The sequence below is a fragment of the Lycium barbarum genome, chromosome 6, assembly GCF_019175385.1.
Source record: "Lycium barbarum isolate Lr01 chromosome 6, ASM1917538v2, whole genome shotgun sequence".
Classification (NCBI taxonomy): domain Eukaryota; kingdom Viridiplantae; phylum Streptophyta; class Magnoliopsida; order Solanales; family Solanaceae; genus Lycium; species Lycium barbarum.
The window spans coordinates 131509339-131533302 of NC_083342.1; the positions used below are offsets into that span (position 1 = coordinate 131509339).

A 23964-nucleotide genomic window follows, 5' to 3' on the forward strand; every position below is an offset into this window, starting at 1 on the left:
AGATATGCGTATATTTTATCTTTTTTAGACTCCACTTGTGAATTTATACTAGATATATTATTTGTTGTACTAAGGTGTTGAATATGCTGTAAGGTCCAAGTATCTAGTGTTATTTTTGTTCGTCGAGGAAGTGAACAGAAGATGGAAAATTATACCAGCACTCAGCAGGTACAAATCTAAAGTATCATGTTGTTCGGGAATGAAACTAAACCAACTTGATCAAAAAACATTTTTAAAAACATCCGCGCACGTGTAAAATTAAATAAATATTTTTTTCCCAATAAATGAAAATTAATTAACTTTAATGGGATAAATTCGAATTAAAGAAGCTACATTGGAAAAGTTGACATTATATACAAGTCTTTAGTTTGACTGTATCCTCTACCAATTTCGCCCACTTTGATAATAACGTGCCTGAATTCCAAAAACTTTCAAGAATCCACTTTTCTCTCTTTTTTTCTCTCGTTCTCCATCAAATCATGTCTACATCTATTTCAATTCAAAGACTGACGAGAACAGATGAATCAGCCACTTCAATTGGATCATCATCAGTTTCAAAGACACCCAATAAAAAATGGCGCAATTGGTTGCCTCTATTCATTGCCCTTGTGTTTATAGCAGAGATTTCTTTTCTTGGTAAACTTGACATGGCTGAAAAAGCCAATCTTGTTAACTCTTGGGCTGATTCTTTCTATCAGTTCACCACGTCATCTTGGCCCAACTCTAAACGGGTTGTTGATGAAACCGAGTCTGGTCAGGGTTTGGTACCCGGAAGCTGTGAAGAGTGGTTGGAAAGGGAAGATTACGTGGCTTATTTTAGAGATTTTGAAAAAGAACCAATTTTGATTCAAGGGATTGAACAGGTTAATATTTTGCTTCTGTTTATTATTGAGTATACTTGAATTAAATGGGCTAATTGAATAATGATGATCCATATAATGGAACCTACTAGTTTGAAATGGATGCACTGTTGATTTTCCTTTTTAACACTATTTTCAGTGATATTCCTAAGTTTATGGATTTTGTTCGCGAGTTATTTGTTGGCATCACGGGCAATGCAGAGTCAGGATTTTCACTGAGGGGATTCAAAATATAAATAAGTAAATATACTAAGAAGCCATTGTGATACAACATTACTATATATACAACAACAACATACCCAGTGTAATCCCACAAGTGGGCTCTAGGGAGGGTATAGTGTACACAGACCTTACCCCTACCTTGGGAGGTAGAGAGGAACATTACTATATATATACATAAAAATTAATTTTGACCTTGTAGATACAGTGTAATTTCTTGACAAAGGGGGTTGGGATGAAGCCCTTGTGGTACCCAAGCTCTGCCCATTATCGGGGATATACTTCAAAGTGCAAGGTTGAGTTAGACTTTTGGCTATTATTGTAGCTCGGTCATAGCAGGACAGGTTTTCTTAATTGATGGATTGTGGTTGTTATGTTTCGTTTGCCTGGAGATTTCAGAGACGGTTGAGATTTACGATCCTTTTATTAAAAAGTGGAGATGCTTTGTGAATTCCCAAATTGATTGCCTTTTGGTGCATATTTTCATTCACGTTGCCTTTATTTATTTCATCACAACATTGTTTTCCATAGAACAATCGAATGAAATTATCATATTCGTCAATTTTGTTACTGTTGGTGTTCCTTTTACGTTGGTTATCTTTACTATTTTGCTGTTAATACTTTTCTCTTCTTCAATATTTTCATCGTAGCTTTTTGCTCTTGTATCTTTCAAACATTTTTGAAAACGCGTTTCTTGAGCCGAGGGTCTTATTGGAAACAACCTTCCTAGCTCTCCCAAGGTAGGGGTACGGTTTGCGTATACCCCGGCCTCCCCAGACCCCACTTATGGATCACTATCACACTGGGTATGTTGTTTTTGTAGTAACACTCGAATGAAATGACCAGAAATCAATTTGTTATAATGCAAATATCACTTCTTATTGCTTACAAGTTCTTGGTATCACATCTATAGACTTGTGTGTTTGAATGATATGTGCGGAAGAGAAAGAGACAGTCCCTACTCCTGTGCCTTTCTACCCTATACAGAATTCTGATGTCTATTCAATCACTATGCAGACATTGAAATCATGTTCCGTGGGATGTAAGTTTAAGTTTGGAACAGATACCGATAAGAAGCCTGATGCAACATTTCGTCCACCACATCAAAATGGCACAGCTAGTGTGCTACGATCCATGGAGTCGGCTCTATACTATCCTGAGAACAACCTTACTATGGCACGACGGTGGGTAAGCACATTTTGAAAAAGTCTTATTGCATTTCCCTCCTTCGATAGACAATTTTCGTTTCAGTATTTCCTACTTTTGTAGGTTATGCATTGCTATTAGTTTTGGATAGCTTTTGCATTATAAGCACATTGACCGCTATAGATCCTTGTCCAGAATTTTACCATAGGCGGGATATCTGAAAACTGATAACATTAATGGATGCCTCTTTAGGCACCAAATATATATTTCCTGTAGAAAATAATTAAGATTCAGATCGACCGAATCATCGCAGGGCCCTGTATTTTCCGTTTTTATTGTTTGATGTGTTATTGCGAGTGGATTTTGTCGGTTTTGCTTTCTCTTTTTCTTCATTCCTTTTGGAAGGGCAAAAGAATAGGAACTCTGCTTTTCTGTTTGGGCATTTTGAGGATGAAGGGAAACCAACCATACTTTTTAAAGTTAATTGGGAGCTAAACATGTTAGAGGACATTTTTTTGATAATTCAAGATGTGAATGTACCATGCTTTGGTTATTTGACGGTACAAATCAAGCTCGAACTTAGTTTCTTGGTGGTATAAATCAACCTCTTCCTATTTTACTTACAAAGAAGTTCGTTTCTTTTTGTTTACTTTATTAAGGGCATCTGAGATGATAAATATATTTTGTCTACCCTTGAGGTCCTTCGGCATGCCAGATAAGTTAAAAGGGGATTAGAACTCACAGAATCTGATCAGCACTCATTTTCAGTGTTTGGATGCATGATTATGCACCAAATAAATGATCCCATCTAATCTAGTTGTATGTTTGATTTGATATTGGATTAACTTGTCAATCAAAATACCATTAAATTTCATGATATTTTACTGAGCCATGTATAATATTATATGCAACCATACCTATTAAACAAAAAAAAAAGGTTGCAGAGTTAATTGAGCGCCACTATATACTTAAAACTATGCCCACTGCATCTAACATAAGTTTAATCACAAAGTTCATTTATCCACCAAGAAATCTTTGGATCATGTTGTGATTGAGATTTTGCCGTCACCTTGCTTAAAAAATTGGCTTATCATTTAAAACCCAGTGGAGGCAAAAACACTAGGTGATTTCTTCCCATCTGTCCTAGTCGTGGTGGACAGAGTCACCCGGTACCTGTGCTGGTGGGAGGTAGCAGGTATATCATAGAATTAGTCGAGGTGCATGCAAGCTGGTCCAGGCACTTTGATTATCAAAAAATAGGAAATACGCTTTAGCATTATACACATGATACTTAAAGCGATGCTGCTAGTTGCCAGATATTGCCTTGGTTAGCGCTTCTTCCTTAAATTGAGTCTCGAAGTTAGTTTATGCAGAAAGTTCTCAAGGATCCTGACGTGGTTGAGATTTAAATTTTGCATCATTTGCTGACCTATTTCATTTTTTTCACTCACATACCAGAAGGGGATATGATGTTGTAATGACAACAAGCCTCTCTTCAGATGTTCCTGTTGGGTACTTCTCTTGGGCTGAGTACGATATCATGGCTCCGGTACAACCTAAAACAGAGAATGCCTTAGCAGCCGCTTTCGTTTCTAATTGTGGTGCTCGCAACTTCCGCTTGCAAGCTTTAGAAGCCCTTGAAAGGGCAAATATCAGAATTGATTCTTATGGCAGTTGTCATCATAACAAGGATGGAAAAGGTTAGTATATTTCAAGAGTAAATAGTTGCATTCTGAGGAAATTAGATTGAGATCTGTTGAAAGAAAAGTATAGCGAGAAAATGTGTCGTGGAGAAATCATCTATCTGGATGTGGTGGATTTTTTTACATGCATTTGGTTCAGGTGTACATTGATATCCAATTAAATCCTTATTGTTACGTATCGAAATTGAATCAAATCTAACTTGTGGTTTCTGTCCTTAATCTGATGGCAGTTGATAAAGTGGAAGCACTGAAGCGCTACAAGTTTAGCTTGGCTTTTGAGAATTCTAATGAGGAGGATTATGTAACTGAAAAATTCTTTCAGTCTCTTGTAGCTGGTAATCACATTTGTTATTTCTTAGTTGGTTCTGTAGACTTGGATTTTCAGAATTGAGAGCTTCAATGATTTTAGCTTATCCCTCCCTTTACATGAAAGATATAATTTTTCCCAATTTTATGTTGATTGGTTTAGTTAGATCTTCTGCATTTACTAGCAGACCTTGGAAGTTGGAATTGTAATATATAAAGCATACATTAGTTGCAGAGGTTGCAGGAAGGATGAACGTCTTGATACATTCAACAATTGTTTGGATCTGAACTTCCATTTCTGTAGAATGCACAATGTGCTCTGCACTGAAATGACTAGAAAGATTTTGGAATTTGTTCAGATGATTATGGGGTATCATCTTAATTTGAACATTTTCTTTATATGCTCTACAACAGCAACTACTACACCTCAGTCCCAAATGAGTTCGGGTCGGCTATATGAATCCTCACTTATCATGTTTCTCCATTTAAACTCATCTCACGCCATAATCATACCAAATAAATTATTAACGTATAAAAAAGTTAAATATATATATATATTCAAGGTTTATCCTGTGCTTAAGATTTTGACAGTTTTATTAGTTCAGGATTGAGATTCAAGAGTTTCAACTCTTTGTTGCTGACAAAAGTAAGACAATAAAACTTGTAGGATCAATCCCTGTGGTGGTTGGTGCTCCAAACATACAAGACTTTGCTCCTTCTCCTACTTCACTCTTACACATTAAAGAGTTAAAAGACGCTGAATCAGTTGCCAAGACTATGAAGTCCCTTGCTGAAAACCCTATTGCATATAATGAGTCATTAAGGTATGCATCAACAAAAAATGTTTTTTCTTTTGGCTCCAGCTGTACACTTGATAATTGGTTGCTGCTATTCTTAATTTTTTGAATTCCCTCCATCACAAATTGATTATCTGGCTTTCCTTTTCAGATTATCCCAAAATTTTATCCACTGTCCCAAAGTGTTGACTCTTTCTCTAAGTCATCTGATACCTTTTCGACATCGAATTACTACCGACCCATTTCACTAATGTATTTCCAGTTTTTGGCCAACTTATAATATAAATACTGCTTTTTAATCTGAGCTGGATAAATGATTTGGTACGACAACACTATGGCTCTCTCTCTCTCTCTCTCTCTCTCTCTCTCTCTCTCTTTCTGTTTGTCTGTGGTTATAGAACACTTCTTCTTCGAGTTTTACTAAATGCTTCATTTTTACTGGATATCTAACAAAGAAATTTCTTTCATCTTTCAGGTGGAAGTTTGAGGGCCCGTCCGATGCCTTCAAAGCCCTGGTTGATATGGCAGCAGTTCATTCATCTTGTCGTTTGTGCATCTTCTTGGGAACCAGGATCCGGGAGAGAGAAGAGCGGAGTCCAACTTTTATGAAGCGTCCCTGCAAATGTACCAGAGGGACTGAAACTGTCTATCATGTATATGTACGGGAAAGGGGGAGGTTTGAGATGGATTCCATTTTCCTAAGGTATTTTCAATCTCCAGTGACTTCATTCTAACCATGAATATCTAAGTTTATTTTCTTTAATAAATAAATAAATAATTAACCATATTTTCTTAATATGTCAGAGTAGACATGTGTCTACTTTTTTCCATCAGTTCAACTGGTTTTATCCTATTATTTCTTTTAGCTTCATTTACTGTTGTTTTGCACTCAGTCAATGACAATCTTTTACCAATATTATCCAGAATTATACCTGACAGAACAATATTTCAGATTTCTATTTTCTGAAATATCCTATGCTTTTCTTTAATCATTGGGAATGGGTAGACTCTTTCTTGTCCTCACTTCCGCTGTCCAGGATGCACTGAGAGAGTTATCGTTTTCTTCCTTCTCTCTTTCACTGTTCCGTTTCACCAAGCTATTTGATTGTTTCATGCTGAAGAGCTAAAAATGGAACCTTAGTTTGCAGCATCTGCTGGACCTTATACTTTCTGCTGTCTCCATGTTTACGGCAAAGCTAAGAGCAGATACGTTTTCACTTTTGATTTTCATGACTTTATTGCATATAACCTTACCAATTAGCTGCTGAATGAATGTTTAAGCCGAATCCAGAATTTAAAGTTTATGGGTTCCTATTACGATCTTAAGTTAGTAATACTGGGTTTACAGTCAAATATTTATAGACATTTAGTAGATTTCTTTATATATATATATATATATATATATAGGGTCTGGGCAAAAGCTATTGGGGTCACGTGAACCCGTAACTGGGTCTCTAGATCCGCCCTGCATGGATGTATGTGAAATACGTCTTGGCCAGGAGTCCAAGGGGTTAAAAAGTGTTTCAGCATGGGAAGAGGAAAAAGTTATCTTTTGAGAAGGAAAAGAGGAAAAAGTATTTGTGGTATTCAACCTCTGCATAGGCATTTCTTTTTGATTCATAGGCTGAAGCAGGAAGCTCCTGGAAATTCTCGGTAGTGGGTGGTTGCTTCTGAGTCAAGCAACTAAAGAAAAAGGAACATGGAACCCTTTTCATTTGAATTTGCACTAAACATTCGTACTATTGTTGTCATTATGCGGAAGTCTTGCACCCGTTATAACTTTGCGAATCATGTCCAGCCGTTTTCCTTGTGTTAAACTGCGAAGCATGTTCCACCTTCTTTGTTTGTCAGAGATTGCATTACCTCTTTGATGTAGATCATAATTTCTGTATCTGCGCAGGTCAAGTAATTTATCATTGCAGGCCTTTGAATCTGCTGTGCTTGCGCAATTCAAGTCTGTTAAGCATGTTCCGGTTTGGAAGGAGGAAAGACCTCAAGTACTACGTGGTGGGGATGAACTCAAACTTTACAAAGTATATCCTGTTGGCTTGACACAGAGACAGGCATTGTATTCCTTCAGATTCAACGGGGATATTGAGTTTAAGAACTACATCGAAAGCCACCCGTGTGCAAAATTTGAAGCCATATTTGTATAGTTGAAGTTCTAAATTTTGCTTGGTGCAGAATTGCAGGCCAAGGTGTAACCCTCATTCTTTCCCTGTGCCGCCATTGTTTACAACACTGGTTCTGGATCTTGCCACATGGATGCAACCAGAGAGTCAGGATGTGATGGTTACAAAGGGGGAACCCCATATTTGGGATAAAATTCTCATCCTTAAAGAAAGGCCAAAAAGGATCAAATTTTGCCTTTTTTTGGATACGCCCACAAAATAACTTAAGTTCTATGCACTGACAATATTGTTTAGCTCAGAATTGTAGTTTAGTTCTGACTCAGGCTAGCGTTATGGGTATTGACAACGGTACAAACTTTTGCAAGGGTATTTTTCTTTTAATATATTGGTGTGAGAAAATAGAAATATATGTTTTTGCCAGATTTTGAATCTGTTATCTCTAGTCCATCTATTGATCTCATCCTCTTTGTTCAAGCAGAAAAACATCACACCCTGTGTAATTCCGCAGGTGGGTGGGGTCTGGGAAGGTTAGAGTGTATACAGATCTTACCCCTATCTCGTGGAGATAAAGAAGTTGTTTGCTAGACTCCCGGCTCAAGTAACGCAGTTCGAAGCAGTTTAAAAAAGGAAATACAGAAATATAGGAGACATGACAACTAATAAGCAGTACATAGCTTACAGAAAAGGGACAATAACAACAGTTAAATAATGCGATAATCGAAGCACGAGAAACATAGCTAATAGCATAAATCGAAGAGCAAGAAATTATGGGAGTAGTGCTAATACTACTGGTGAGAAAGTAGAAATAAATACAACAAATGCAATGCTACAAACTACTACCAAGCCTATCTTGTAGAAAAGTGAGATACTCTCAATTACCTATTAATCTTCTACTCTAATTAGTGATTTTCAAACCCTCATATCTAAGTTCATGTTCTCAGTAAGCTCAAGATGCGTTATGTCCTGTCTAATCACATCCCTTCAACTATTCTTCGGCCTACTTCTACCTTCTAACATGCACAACTGCCAAACTCTCACAACTCTTACTAGAGTATTTGATTATTGTTCGTTAAAATGGTCATTTAAGATAATTTGTTATTGCATTATTAAGACCGACCGCTAGCAATTTCATTCTCAATTTCTCATGAAGAGCGACCACTGCCTTGCGAGTAGCGGTATCAATTTCTCATAATTTTTCTTTTCGATAATGTTGAATGATTTCAACAAACTCTGAACAAGTTGTTGAGTCCAAAATTCTACCACAAAGAACATTTTCCTTCAACAAAATATAACACAGTTTTCGCAAAACTGATCTTCCTTTTTCATTCAGTCTACAATATTTTCCACACACTATTACAAGACAGAATGAAATACTATATTTTTCAGGTATGAGAAACCTTCCATAGAATAAAAGAGGAGTTAGTGAGATAATAAAATTGATGAAGATGGAAGAACATGGGTTGATGGATGATTTAACGTTTAATAATGGGGGAAAAAGTGGTAGAACATTGGGAGAGTGGTTACATAATTTTATGACCGCTTTCTAAATCATGGATAACGAATATTACTAAGAGATCATGACGTTATTAATTTAATTTTAAAATGTCAAATACACCAACAAATATTAACTTATTAAGTTCTAGTTCACTCCCCCTCATAATAAATTTGTTCACCAAAAGACTATAGATCAAAAGGAGATGTCAGAGTAATTTTTACGATTAGTTACGTATCTTTGAAGTTTTAGCTTTCATCGATATTTTTCCTATTATTCCAAATATTATGTATATTACGTATAATAATATAAGATTGACATACAAAATGGACGATTTTCTTCTTATTTATTAGTCTTACTCTTATATTATTGCTTCTTTAATTTTTCTAATAAAACGGGTTTTTCTTTAAAACAAAAAAAGAAGATATTTTGAACGTTTATTTAGTAAATTCTCATGACATTCAACATCTTTACATAATATCCATGCTAAATACAAGAATAATACGCACAAAAAGAAATGAAGCGGTAAAATTCATGATCGGACATATCGTCATCATAAAATACTCGTTGAATCTGTCAGGTGCAAGAAAAGAGGAAAAAGGAAAGCTGCCAGAAAATTAAGAAATCTTGTGCTTGCAATTTGCCTGTAAGATTGTTCTTCTGATCTCAACTAATTTCAATTTACACGATTAATTCATCTCTTGACACATGAGAAAGTATAGTTTCAAATGATTAAGCTTCCAAATTTGATATTTACATGAGAAAAAAGGTATGATTTTCGTACCTGTAAAGATTTGTATGTGTTTATCCATGTTTCCTTTGTTAAATGGGAACGAGATGCTGTGTTCTTTCTTATATGGTCTTTGTCATTTTGTATGACTTATTGTTCGGGTTGAGTTAGGCCCGGGGTTAGGATTTTGAGTTTATTCGTTCTAGTTTCTAAAAAAGAAAAGTTACTCGGTTTTTGATAAATTATTTATAGATATTAAATGATTGTTTAATATCCATAATTGGCATGCTAGCTCTGCCCCTGGTCAAGGCCAAGGTCCTTATCTTAACATGGTATCAGAGCAAGACTCAGAGCCTAACCAATCTCTATTGTTGTGTTTTCAATAGTGGGCCTCCATGTTATTTTGTCCATGTCTGGTCTTGGACATGCTAGGTGTTAATTGACGTCCTCTACTGATTGAGGAATTTGGCTATTATCTCCTTAAATGATTTTAGTCATTTTTTTTATGATTTAGTTTCTTTAGTTGAGTTAGGCCTCAAGTCCATTATCTTAACACGGTATCAGGTTCACCATATCGATTGTTTTGTTAACGATGTTGGGCCTCCATGTTATATTGTTCACGCTCCAAATGCCCGGTGATAGGGTGTTTATTGATGTCCAACATTGGTCAAGGAAATGTGTTATTATCTCCTAATTATATGGTCTTCGACTCTCCTTTCTTTATGAGCTAACTTTTGTGGTTTAATTAGACCCAAGGTCCATGTTTACTAGAGCTGGATACATCTCCCTCGTAGTGCTTCCAATACCCCATGTTATGTTGTGTCTAAGCCAGTTCTGGACGTGTGGAGAGTGTTTTAGTCTTTTTTAATGCCCCAGTGTTATGTTATCTAAGCTCAAACTTTCAGTTTTGAGTGAGTGGGGAGTGTTGTAGCCTTTTCCAATACCCCTTTATGTTATCTAAGTCTAGTTCTGAGCATGTGGAGTGTTGGATATTTCAAAAGATTTACCATTGGCCAATGTGGGAGGCGATTGACAAGTCGCATAGTTTGGACATGTGTCCCAAAGCTCATTACCAAATGGTGACACGTGTCCAGTCACCCGACTTGCAACAGGACTCATGTCACATTCTTGCTGAGTGAATCATATTTTCAAACACTTGTAAATACCTCATTGTGACTTCTTCATTAGCAACCCAAGAAGAGTTAGCCTAACATATCAGTCCATCATACCTACTCTCTTTCATACTTGATTTTGTTGTTCCTACATTCTCTCTCATGGAGGTAGGTTGTTTAATCCTTGGGGAAATATTTCACATTAGTGAAATAGTTTATTAGGACAATGCCTAGCACGACTCAAGCCAATTTGTGCATTTGCTCATAAATAACATTTACTGTTTTATTTTTCCCTTGTTTCCCAAATGCAGAGTGTTTTAAGTCTTTTCCAATGCCCCATATTATGTAGTCTAAGCTCAATTTATACAGTTTTGAGCATGTGGAGAGTGTTAAACATCTATACATAGGTTGAGAAAAGAAGTTGTGGTTTTGCTTTTATGGTGTTCTTAATGATTTTGAGTTATTATAACTAACTTACATCCTTGTGGCTTTATTTATGGGCAGATCAAGAGGATAGACTTCTCATGTCAAGCAGAAGCCTTAGGTAATGAAGGACAGGTCAGTGGGACTAAAAGGGTGGCATAAGCAAGTGAGCAAATTCTTATATTTTGTAGTTTTTCTTTATCTTTTTTCTAGTGCTGGGACTTCCAGATAAAATTCAGGGGTGGATCTAGACTGTCGTTTATGGGTTCACGTGAACCCAGTAGCTTTTGTTCAATGTATATGTATTAAGAAATTTATTAAAATATCTATAAAAGTATTTGAAAATAAACTGAATTATTACTGTATATTAACTTGAAGTCGTTATGAAAACCCATACACTTTAAATCCTGGATCATCCTCTGATAAGTTCTTTTGCAGGTTGTTTGCAAGAAGCCCAAGAAACGTGGAAAGTATTTGCTACACATTATTCTATTTCTTCTCTTGTACTTCCTCTTCTCAATCTGAACCATGATGTCAAATTTACTGAAACTGATTGTTTGATGTTGTTATAGCTATAAAAAGAAAATGGCAATGATGCACAATCTTTATGGTCAAATTGATTTGGCATCATCTGCCAAGTATCGAGCAGAGGAGGTTCAATTAAGATTGAGCAATAAATATCCAAGCTTTATGAAGCCAATGATCAGATCAAATGTTAGTGGAGGTTTCTGGCTAGTAAGCACCAGTCTATCACCCAAATTCAATAGTTTTCATATGGTTGAATAAAGTTTAATTCACGTAAACCGACAGTGTTAAAGAAATTTTACACTATTAGTGTGTTTACCAATGCATGTTTGTTATAAAAGTTAGCTTTTTAGTGTTTTGTTAAAGTCATTTGATTATGTTAGTGATTGATTTGCTTCATTTCTTCTTGACAGTCTCTTCCAAGGTTATTCTGCCAGCTGCATATGCCACGACATGATATAGCCGTTACTTTGGTAGATGAAAGCCAGGAAGAGTATAAAACAAAATATCTTGCTGAGAGGAATGGACTCAGTGGCGGATGGCGGGGTTTTTCTCTTGCACATGACTTAGTGGAGGGAGATGTTTTAGTTTTTCAGCTGTTCAGATTCTGCAAATTGAAGGTTAGAATTCGAAAATATTCCTTCTGTATTCATTAGTAATTTGGTGCATACTGCTCTGCATTTAGTACTGGAGCTAAAACATAAATGTATCTGTAAATTGTTTTCTAATATGTTTTTGAGTTTTAACTTCTATAAACTGATTCTATTTAAATGAATTTTACAATATATAGTCACCTAAAAGATAACTATAGGTAATTGCCCATGATAGTTGAAATTATTAATAACCTAAAAAATAAGGAGGCAACCTGCTACAACAGTTTCAATTATATCGATAGTGTATACAAGTCAAGTACTAGGAGTATTATGTTTTTTATGTTCATTGATGTCCACATTGTACAGGTGTATATAGTCAGAGCCAATTATTTGGCTGAAGTTGACGCCGCTCTTGTTCTTCTGCATTTAGATGCCCATCAAAATCAAATTGATCCTGGTCAGTTCTGCAACCCTGAGAAGATACTTATCTGTTCCCTGTATGATTCTGTCATTTAACTTTTGGCAATTATTCTCTTGTTGATGTGTGGAAGAGCAGTGCACCAAAGGCAGGATAATAGAAGTATGAAACAAGATGGGATTAAGCGTCAAAAACTTTCCTCACAAGAAGGGGATTATTATTCTTCAGAAAATATGTTACACAAACATAGTCATCCAAGGAATACGTTCAAAGATCTTGACCTACCTTCAAAAGGTTCCGAACTTGATTCTTTTCGTTTTACCTTAATAATTTGATCCAAATGACCTAAAATGGACAAATTTCCCATTGCATTATGCTTCAGGGACTAAATTAAGCCTGTTTCAGTAACTTAGAGGCAAATTAGGGCAAATTGTGCGTGCACCAGATGTTTGCACCAAAGTAACAGATGTAAGACATGTCTTGCATATGAACTTTATCAATCCATCATGGTTAAGTGACATATTACTTCAATTTGTGACTTCTAATGTATAAATTGTTTGCTTTTGTATTAAAATTAGGTGGAAATTAATATCTTCTCAAGTGTATTATTATTGATTTGCTGCAGGACTGGCCTATGAAACTTTCAGCATTGTGAATGCCGTAAAAACCAACATACTTAATGACCCTCCAAGTGGTTCTTTCTCATCATGGACCACAAGGCCAACTGAACTTGAGCAGTTAGAGATCAGACCCTTTTCAGCTGGATACTCCATTGAACCAGCTTTAACCGTACCAGGGGCAGATATGGAATTCGCGCCATGAATGCGGCTGCACCTATTGTCTTCTGTCTTTTAACTGTAGAGTTTAAGTTATATACAAGGACGGTGTAAAATCGTTTTACACCGGTATAACTTAAGTTATAAAAGTCATCACTCTATTATCCAAGGTACAATATAGGCTTAATACGAAGAGTTACATGTTATTGTAGGTCAACTTAATTCTGATAGTGTATAAGTTTTGCATGGTTATTACATAGAACATAAACTCTTAACTGTGTATGGTCGACCAATTTTGAAAAGATATATGTATTTCTATTATTTGTGTTTACTTCAAAGTAAAGTAATCGTTACAATGACACTTAAATTTTGGATCCACTTTTGAGTAATTCCAAGAGCATAGGCCTATTTTGCTTCATTGTTGATGATGAGAATCTGGGAGATGCTCTTTTTTATCAGTAGTTTCTCCCATTCCCCAAAAGGAGTTTTCGTTTTGAAAGTGCATAGCCTAAGCAAAGTGGTATTTGCATTCGATTTAAAGTTTTGCATTCGATTTGAAGTTAGAAACTATGTATATGATTGAAAAAATGCACATTACAGATAGCAACATCTCCTGAAAATATGAATTGCAATTAGCACTGTTTCCATGTGGACTCATTTTGATTGTACCTGTGCATATGCAACAATTGGTTGTGACTTGTCAGGCCAACACAATACACAAGTGTTGAGTATAATTGTAACTTTTATTTGTTGACCTAACTCCAAATGCACACACATATGTATATTGAAAAGGTTAATCATTTTGACACATACAAACAATATTATGGGGGTCATATGGTTATTGCTGAGGAGATTAATCTCCGCATAAAATCTAGCATTAGATTAATAATGTTTGGTTCTTACTTTTCTTTGATCCATAGATAATACCTGCATGGCTGCATAATTAAAGCATGAAAATATATATACCAGGGTAAAAATATTAATTTATGCGGAACAAAACGTGAAATTAGAATGAGAGTGTTAGTTGTTTCTGTGTGACCTATAGGTCAAGGGTTTGAGCAGTGGAAGCAGTCACTAATAATTATATTAGTATAGGTTGTTTACATCACATTCTTTGACGTGGAGTCCTTCCTCGGATCCTGCTAACACTAAATGTTTTGTTCCCCAGGTCCCCTTTTTAGAATTAGTAATGTATGAATTAAAACAAAAATTAAATGACAAACTAACCCTCATAATAGTACACAAACCTTTATTTTTCTTAAGAATTAAATATATATTATAAAAATTATAACTTTTAATAGATCAAATCAAATATCCAATAAAAAATAAATCCTGCATTACTAATTCCTACATTACATTCATGCATTTCTAATTTTGCATTGTTAATCCCTGCATAACTTTTCTTAAGTTAAACTTTAAACTTGTCGTGACATTTCTATCATTATAAGAGCATGTTATTAAACATTAAAAAAAAAAGGTTATCGAGTTTCAAATATAATTGTTTTTGAAACATAGTAAAAAGGAAAGAACGTTATATAAAACCGAAAAGGGCCAAAATTACCCCTGAATTTTGGGAAATAGTTCATACATACCCTTCGTTATACTTTAGGGTCAATTATACCCTGACCGTTATACTACGGGGTCAATTATACTCTTATGTCTAACGGCTGTCATGTGGCATCATCCCAGCCCTTCAAAATTATTTTTTCCTCAAATAATTTTTTACCCACTAAAATAACCCAACCCGACCCGATTTTTTTTTCCAGCCAAACTAATACGGACCCCACCCAACCCCTTATTCAGCCAAACTACTGCGGACCCAAGTAAATGGCTACACAGCGACTGCAGCACCAAATATATATGTTGCCATCAGCAAGTTTCTTTTTCTTTTGATAAGGTAAAACCATCAACAAGTTTCTTAATTGATATAGAAGGTAGAGATGACATAATAATAGAAGAAAAGGTGGAATAATAGATGACATAATTGATTCAGACCAGTTTTTCGGACAACTTAAACAGATGAAACAATGCTCTATATATTTGGGTTGGGTGCGTATTAGTTGGCTAGATAAGGGGTAATGGGTTGGGGCCGTATTAATTTGGTTGAAAAAAAAATCGGGTCAGGTTGGGTTATTTTAGTGAGTAAAAAATTATTTGAGGGAAAAATAATTTTGAAAGGCTGGGATGATGCCACATGACAGCCGTTAGACATAAAGGTATAATTGGCTCCATAGTATAACGGTAAGGATATTATTGACCCTAAAATATAACGAATGGTATGAATAAACTATTTCTCGAAATTCAGGAATAATTTTGGCCCTTTTCGTATATGAAATAAAACTTTCAAAATACAATACATTGGCAATATTTAAATAATGAAAAAGGTTTGAACTTTGCCGAATGCGTTTTTTCCTCCCAAAAAAAAAAAGTCCAAAAATCAGAAAAATGAAACGGTAAAAATAACATTGGGAAAAGGAAATAAATCATTCCATACGCACTACGCAGTAAGCACCTAGTACTCTGCCAAGTTATTCAAATTTTACCTCCAATTTAGGCCTCTCTCACTTCTTCTAAACTGCCACGTCACTTTTCCACTTTCAAATTTCCTTTAGGTGAAAACTGAAAACTAAAATCAGAAAATTTCCACCGAACACTCTACTTTTAGTTGTCTCAACTTCTCTAAAAAATGGTGGTCTCCAAGAAGAGCCCTCTTTCTTCCTCAAAGGTACTCTCTTTCTATTATTGTTTTTTTTCAAGTTTCAACTCTTTTCTTTTTTTGCTTATAATAGTGGCCCCTTATTTGTTTCTTCTCCCATTTGATGGCTTAACAAGAAAAAGGCACTGGAAATCAAGAAAAAGCTGCTCAAGAAAAGGGCTTCGGGTCCAAGTAAAACCTTCAAGGTGAGAACCATTTTCTTCTCCTGTGTTTTGATAACAAAAAAGAGCTCAAGTAATATACACCCTCAGTCATTGTAAATATTTTTGACACTATCGTGTTACCTTTAATTGTTATAGCAGGTAACAAACCTTATTTTTAAGATTTAAAATCTCATATTTTAAGGAGACTTACATATAAATATACTTTGGATGAACTGATGGTGGATAAAGTTGTTTAGTGACGGAAACTCAAAAAGAAAAAAGCTCCCCTGTTGTAGTAAATTTAAAACTAATGAATGTACTTGACAAATACACTTGCAGGTGGAAAATGGAGACAAAAAGAACGTTCAAATATGGTGAGTGAAGAAAATGCAAAACTTTTATATATTTAGTAGGCGTTTGGACATGAAATTGATGATGTTTGAAAAGAAATAGTATTTGAAGTTAAGTGGAAAAAGGGTATTTGAAATTGAAATTATGTTTGAACATGCATTTCACTACTAGAAAAAAATGTTGAAGGTTTGAACCAGTTTTTCAAGCTCGAAAAACTCTTAACTTTCAAGTTGGATTGAATTTTTTTGGTACATTGTATATAACAAATAGTTTTCTGAATTCTTTTTAAAAAAAGCAAAAAACATGTATGTCCAAATGGGCCCTTAATATACCCTGGTTTACTACCTTGTCAAAAATGATTTTGATTCTTGATTTTACTAGCACTGAAAAGAAGTCACAGAAACACAGCTCTGTTGAAGCAAACTCATCAGCCATGCTGCGAGCTGCAGAAGTTCAAGCAAATTTGCCTTTACAGTTTCCTAGTTTTGTCAAATATATGCTCCATTCACATGTCACGGGGGGATTTTGGTTGGTAAGTCTAATTTCTCCTTGAAGAATTAGAACAATATTGGAACTCTTTTTGGTGCTATTTAGTCTTATGAGCCGAGGGTCTATCGGAAACATCTTCTCTACCCCACAGAGGTAGGGATAAGGTCTAGGCACACCTTACCCTCCCCAGACCCACTTGTGGAAATACACTAAACATGATGTTGTATAGTCTTTCTTATAAATACTTTGATACAACAGAGCTTTCCAAAAAGATTTTGCGATGCCCATTTGCCAAAACATGATGATACCGTTGTTTTGGTGGATGAAAACGAAGAAGAATTTGCTGCCAAGTACCTTATTGATAAGAATGGATTGAGTGGGGGTTGGAGAGGTTTCTCCATTGCTCACAGCCTTCTTGAAGGGGATGTCTTAGTCTTCCAATTGATTCAACCCTGCAAATTTAAGGTAACACCTTTAAAGTGCTTAAATCCTGGTCATTTTGTTAAAGCAAGAGTTACTTTTCATTTGATATATCTTATATGTACCGACAATGTAAACGAATTTTTGCACAACCAGTACAGTCAGACCTTTCTTTAACAGTCATCCTCTATAACAACATTTTACTATGACAGCCATGTTGTTTTTTGTGGAACCAATCTTTCATGTTATGTTATATTATATATTCTCTATAACGTAATACCAAAAAAAAAAATTAGAACAAACGATGCTGTTATAGAGAAGTTTGATGGTATAATTTAACCTGCTATAGAACTTACCCTTTAGTTATTTGTGCATGTCATCCTGAAGGGACAATGCTAATGTTGTTTGTATGTTGGAATTTTACTGAATTATGTCCAAAGGGATGGTAAAGCAATGGGCTGATTTCAGTTTCCCCTGTTTTTAGGTATACATTGTAAGAAAACATAGCTTGACAGAAATTGATAGTGCTATCAGTCTCCTAAATCTGGATTTTCATGCTAGACCAATCAAATCTGGTATGGTTACAAGCAATATCTTTAATTTCTATCACAGTCAATATGTACCGCCTGACTTTCTATTTGCTGATATTATCTCAATAGATCAAGATGAAGTGATGAAAATTTGTGAAGCAAAAGAGGAGAAACACTTGGAGCCTTCTACCCAAGATATTCATCAAGATGACAAACAAGAAGAAGCCATGTTGTTACCAAACTCGGACCACGGCCCTGTAACAGATCAATGTGGGAATGACAGCGATAATGCCTCTGAAGTTTTAGAAGGAATTAGATTTTCAGAATCAAGAATCGAATTCAAAGATGTGAAGGACTATTCTGGCTTCAACATTCTCGTCGATGGCCTGATCATCGACTCTGAGGTTCCTGCACACATTCGGAACAAATACTATGGTCTTTGCAGCACCCAAAATTCATTTCTCCATGACCATTTACTTGGTGGCCTAAATGTCAAGCTAGCTGCTGGAATGATTACTGAAACTGTGAACATTGCTGATGCCATTAGAGCTTCCAAGATGTCGACCCCTCGTGAATATCTTGATACTTGGGACAATACATTGAAAGGGTTCGAGTGTTTAGGCATGGGAGTTGGATTTTTACGTGCAAGGCTTAGTAAGCTCGTTAGCTTGTCATGTGAATCGAAAAACATTCTTGCATCAAAGAAAGTTGAGCTAGCTGAAGCAAAAGAGGAAATGAAGAATCTTGAAGAAAAGGTTTTGAAAGTGAAACAGGTGATAAAGAATCTAGATTCTGATATTGAGGCTTTAACAAAGAAAGATGCAAATTTTGAGCTCAATTTCAAGAGACTGGCAGCTGCTCCATGGTAAAGATATCTTTCTGAAAAAATGGTCCTGACTAATATTAGTGTATAATTAGTTTGTGAAGAGACCTTTTAGGTTCGTAGCAGGAATATTCAACTCTTCTTTAAAGATGGGTCACTGCTATTTTTCGTGAGGCTACACGGTCCATCGTATCCTTTTTTTACTTTTTGTAAATTGCTGAGAAGCTTACTGTCTAGTATGACTATGAAGGTCACCAGATATTTATTACTAGAATGAGTCAAGAGTATATGACTAGTTGGAACGAGTCAAGAAGACCTACAAGTGTATAAATTTCTATTTTTCTTGTCACATGCGTTTCAAATTTTTTTGTTTTTTTTCTCGGTCCAAAAATTTGTTCTCCGAGATCTTTGTTCAAATGCAAAAGCAAACTTCCAAAACTCGTGTCCTATATTTTTGTTACGTAATTGTACAACAAGCTAGGGCTTTTTCTATATGTACCTCAGACCGTTTTGTAAAATGTCTCGTCTGGGGGGGGATGCAGAATCCCAAATGTCTTTTTACAACTTTGATTCACGCCAACGCAATCAACGAAGTTTTAAGAAATTAAAACAATTAATACTATTAGGACATATGTGGTTGAAGGTTAGAATTGATGATGATTGTGAAACAAAAGCATTCATTTGTCATTTGGCAAGTCACTATCCCTAATCATCATGTAAAATAAGTGGATTACGTTTCTTGGGCATTAACGGTCTACGCGGATGCAATCACTTTTGTTGGGCTCAATCAGCCCGCAAATAATCTCAACATGGTGTGGTATTATCAGTCTTGGGCTAAGCTTGCCTGGCTTTCCCCAACGGTCTCACACTATTAAGAGATTTTACACCTTTCCCAGTCTTTTCAGCTACTAATGCGGGATTTTGTTCGCACACCCAACAATTTCTCTCTCAAACTAAGTTCCATGTGTCTACGACCATGATCAAAGATTCACTATGCCACACATCACAAGAGTATTATGGCAAGTGAAGCCCGCAACTAGCTTCTTCTTGTGTGTGTGTCTTCAAACTGGGACCGTGTCATATCTCTGCCATCGTCATACTTGTCCCGCCGAACCTGAGCTCTGATACCAGTTGTTGGGCTCAACCAACCCGCATATACTCTTAACATGGTGTGATATTGTCTGCTTTAAGCCAAGCCCGCAAGGTTTTCCCCAAAAGATCGCGCACCAAAAAGCGATCTTAGCTACCAATGTGAGACTTTGGTTCGCACATCCAACAATTTTTTATTGGAGAAACAAAGGAAAAGTATAATAGTAAATACTATTTATTTATGAGAAAATATAAAAATAGTTTGAGTCGAGCTAGACATTGTCTTAAGAATATATTTTAATAAGATGAAATGTCTCCTCAAGATTAAACAAGCCTACTGTATAGGGCAAAATCCGTAGACAACAAGTGGACGTATCAAAAGATGATACGTGACGATGGTGACATGTCAGATTTGAGTCAACAAGCGAGGGCACCGGGAAAGCATATGACGCTCCGGAGAAATAATTTGGTAACCGCTGTCGGAGATAGAAACTATAAAGGGCTTGGAGAAGCATACCAACTCACCGGTCAGACGTCATTCAATGCATAACCATTACAATAAATCTCAAGTCTTCCTCTAGTCTTAAATGAGCATTAATAATACCCTTTATTACCATTCATTGTCACCCCTTAATTACCTTTTATTGCAAAACAAATATTGGTAATTAAGAGGGCATGATTTGTGGATCATGCACCCCATAGCTCTAGTATAAAATAGAGGTTCTCATTCTACTGTAAGACATCTGAAACATTATACAAAAATACAAAAAAACTCATATTATTCTTAGCATTTTCTTATTCTTGCTTAATTCGTTGAGGTTATAGTGATTTATCGCTCGGAGACTCTAGCAAGCTTCTCCAAGGCCCAGGCTGCACATCTAGCTTATGCTTTACTTTCAATTGTCTTGTTAATTATTGTTTGCTATTTCATAATTTTAATTACATTAATTCACGTGTCCTTGACCATGTGTATAAATTCAACTATACCTATTTTACCGGTAAACACCTATCTCCCCGAAAGAGAAAGCACGAATAATAAAACTAACAAGTCTAAAAAAGTGTAGGTTGATGGAATGATGGTTAGAATCATGCATCGTATTCTATTGAAATGAAAAGAAGACATAATGAGGTACTTATAGATATACAAAAAGGTGATCACTCAACGAGGATGTAACAGGTGTTTCACCGTGAGTCACGTGATGGGAAACGTGTCATATATTGGCTAGTACTTCGCACATATGTCAAAATTCTTGGCAGAACTTCATAGGCCAATTACATGCGTTGTCCAAATTATGACAAGGGTTAATAGAATTTGTCCAAATAATCTTTTAAATAGAAACTTTTACCAACATATTTAACACGTGAGGATATATTTTACTGCTAATTGTGTTAGATTTTAGTCATCACACTATGTTATGTCCCACATCCATGGGCATAATGTGCTTATGTAGTTTTAAATAGCTTTGGGCTCTCGTACCTTGATGTGGCGTGATTTTACGTCACAATCGACGCTTTTCGGCTATAAGTTTTACTTGTTTTTTAAGCAAGTCTATGTTATTTTACGTGGTTTTTAGTATGTTTCAGGTAATACGGGGTCCCTAGAGCCTAAGTATGGAAAACAAGCAAAAAAGTTGCAAAACTGGAAACAACTGGAGGTTTTGGAAAATTTCGTGGAAAATTACTCTACGCGTTCGCGCAGGTAATCCACGCGTTCGCGCCCACGCGCGTTATTAAGTCTGCGCGTTCACGCTGGAAGCTCACGCGTTCGCGCTGAAGAACGGACGTGATTCCACGCGTTCGCGCAGTATATTGGCGCGTTCGCGTAGAAGGATTTTTAGCCCAGTTCGACCAGAACTTGGGCTTTGACGATTTCTGCCATTCCAAGTCCTATAAAAAGCCAACTAGGGTTTTCTAAACACATCTTTGGCAGTTTTTCACAAGTTTGGAGGCTAGGGTTTCATCACCAACACCATTGGAGGAGAAGATTGGAAGCACTTTAATGAGATATTTCTTAATCCTTTCTTCAATTCCTTGTTTTGTATTGAATATTTATGTGTGTAGTATTTCATTTCAATACTTGAACCTTGTTTATGGAAGTATACATTGTTTAAGTTTGGATTGAATCTCTTGTTTTGCTTATGTGTTGAATGATTTTATTCCTAATGAAGTGGGTTATTGATTCTTTAATTAATCTCGTTTTTATTGATTCTTAAGGGAGTAGCTAACCCTAAGACTTGCCCATTTATTTCGATTTAAACTTGGAAGAGGCAAACTCGGGATTGGGAAAGATTAATTAACAAGAATTTAGGGTGTTAACCCTCATCTAATAGAAATCGACCTAGGGATAGGCGACACCACTTGTAGCCATATTCGGGTGTTCTTAATGCTCCTAATTACTTTAGGGATATTCAATTAGGTAGTCTAGTTAGTCTTCGGAAGAAGCTAATTTAGAGTCATTATCCGAGGCTAAGTAATATAAACTCACCATTATTTGTAAATCATGAAGTACATTGGATCGTTACTTGAGCGTAATTTCCCTTGTATCCATGCTTGTGGCCATTGATCATTTTACTTGCTTTCTAGGTTAGTTTACATTTTTGCATTAGTTATAATTTTCTCCAAAAACCAAAATATTATCTATTGTTTGGCATAGCTATTATTGGTGATAATTCCTACTTTTCCTAATCGCCTATATATTGTTCTCTGTGGGATTCGACCTCGACTCATAGTTGGGTAAATTATATTTGCATACGACCGTGCCCATTCTAATTAATAGGGTGGATTTGGACGTTATCATACCTTAATAGCTAGCTTTTGGGGTGTGAGTAAGATCTAAGGTTGCTACAAATGGTAGCAGAGCCACCTACCACCCTTCGTGTTCGTCATGCCTTTGGATGGTGATGTCGGTATGACAGTGTTGGCCTGGGCCTAGTAATATCTAGCGCACAGCCGTCAAGGACGACGGATGTGGAGCGTGGTGATTTGTTATGTTCCACATCAGTGGACATAATGTGCTTATATGAATTTAAATAATCTTAGGCTCTCCACCTTAATAGCTAGCTTTTGAGGCGTGTATTAGGTCCAAAGTTGTTACACTCTATCAACATGCTAAATTGCTTGAGCTTTAACGGGTCAAAACAATGAAGGGGCAAAAAAGAGTTTTCGGTGTGGACAGTGGAAATAATGATTGTATAATTAAAAATGGGATAAATGGGAAAGTTTTGCAGGTGAAATAGTGGGCTAGTGGTAAATATCCCAATTCTCCAGTGGACAAGTGGGAAATTAACTTTGGGTCATTGGCACTTTTGTCCCTATTTTGGGTTGATCTTTAATTCTTGTCCCTCAAGCCAAACAACTTTTCCCCCGGTTTGGATAGTTGTTTCTAGGGGTGAGCGTTCGGTTCTTCGATTCGGCTATTTCGGTTTCGGTTTTTTGAAGATGGACATCGAACACCGAACCAAACTAGTTCGGTTCGATTCTTTCGGTTTCGGTTTTTTGAAGTTTGATTCGGTTCGGTTTCGGTTTTTTCAATTCGGTTTTTTTGATATGATATTAGAAGCGATTCCATTTACACTAATTCATATTCTCAAAAGCAACAAAACATAAAACTGACAAATTAAAATCAAAATCAAACAAATAGGATACACAAGAATAGAAAACCATAACAATAACATATGATTACTAGGTGTTATGTACATACAGTAAGAATAATTAAGAAAACACATAAAGGACATACATTAATCCTAAAGACACATCCTAGTCACATTTCTTTGTTAAAGATATTTGATTTTCTCAATTGAAGTGAAAAATTAGGGATACAAAAGCAAAAGAGGGCTTGTTACAATTGGGTTTTTTTTTCGCTTAAACTTAATGGGCGTGGACTATTTTAATTTTTTTGGGTAATGTATTAAATTTCGATTTAAATTTCGGTTCTTCGGTTCGGTTTCGTCAAAATTCGGTTCGGCTATTTCGGTTTCGGTTTCGGTTTTTTGAAGGTGGACACCGAACACCGAACCAAACTAGTTCGGTTCGGTTTCGGTTTCTTGAAATTCGGTTCGATTTGGTTCGGTTTTTCGGTTTTCGGTATTTATGCCCAGCCCTAGTTGTTTCCCGTGGTTCATTAATGTATACTTTTCTATAAAATCATATTTATATCCATTATTTTTAAAAT

At 35.9% G+C, this 23964-nt stretch overlaps 2 protein-coding genes across 2 annotated transcripts; both read left to right on the top strand.

Moving 5' to 3' along the window:
- The first annotated feature begins 370 nt into the window (after positions 1–370).
- On the top strand, positions 371–7623 carry LOC132599041 (glycoprotein 3-alpha-L-fucosyltransferase A-like). The gene is made up of 7 exons (XM_060312258.1): positions 371–863; positions 2097–2263; positions 3684–3925; positions 4159–4263; positions 4902–5058; positions 5507–5734; positions 6932–7623. Exons 1-7 carry the CDS (start codon positions 480–482, stop codon positions 7185–7187), a joined length of 1539 nt encoding a protein of 512 aa, XP_060168241.1. The 5' UTR covers positions 371–479; the 3' UTR covers positions 7188–7623.
- A 1546-nt stretch (positions 7624–9169) lies between these two features.
- Positions 9170–19078, top strand: LOC132644681 (B3 domain-containing protein Os01g0234100-like). The gene is made up of 14 exons (XM_060361289.1): positions 9170–9301; positions 11002–11086; positions 11493–11655; positions 11859–12065; positions 12405–12495; positions 12595–12750; positions 13082–13269; positions 15928–15957; positions 16065–16133; positions 16431–16465; positions 16824–16974; positions 17190–17396; positions 17836–17926; positions 18011–19078. Exons 3-14 carry the CDS (start codon positions 11506–11508, stop codon positions 18748–18750), a joined length of 2115 nt encoding a protein of 704 aa, XP_060217272.1. The 5' UTR covers positions 9170–9301; positions 11002–11086; positions 11493–11505; the 3' UTR covers positions 18751–19078.
- The last annotated feature ends 4886 nt before the right edge of the window (positions 19079–23964 follow it).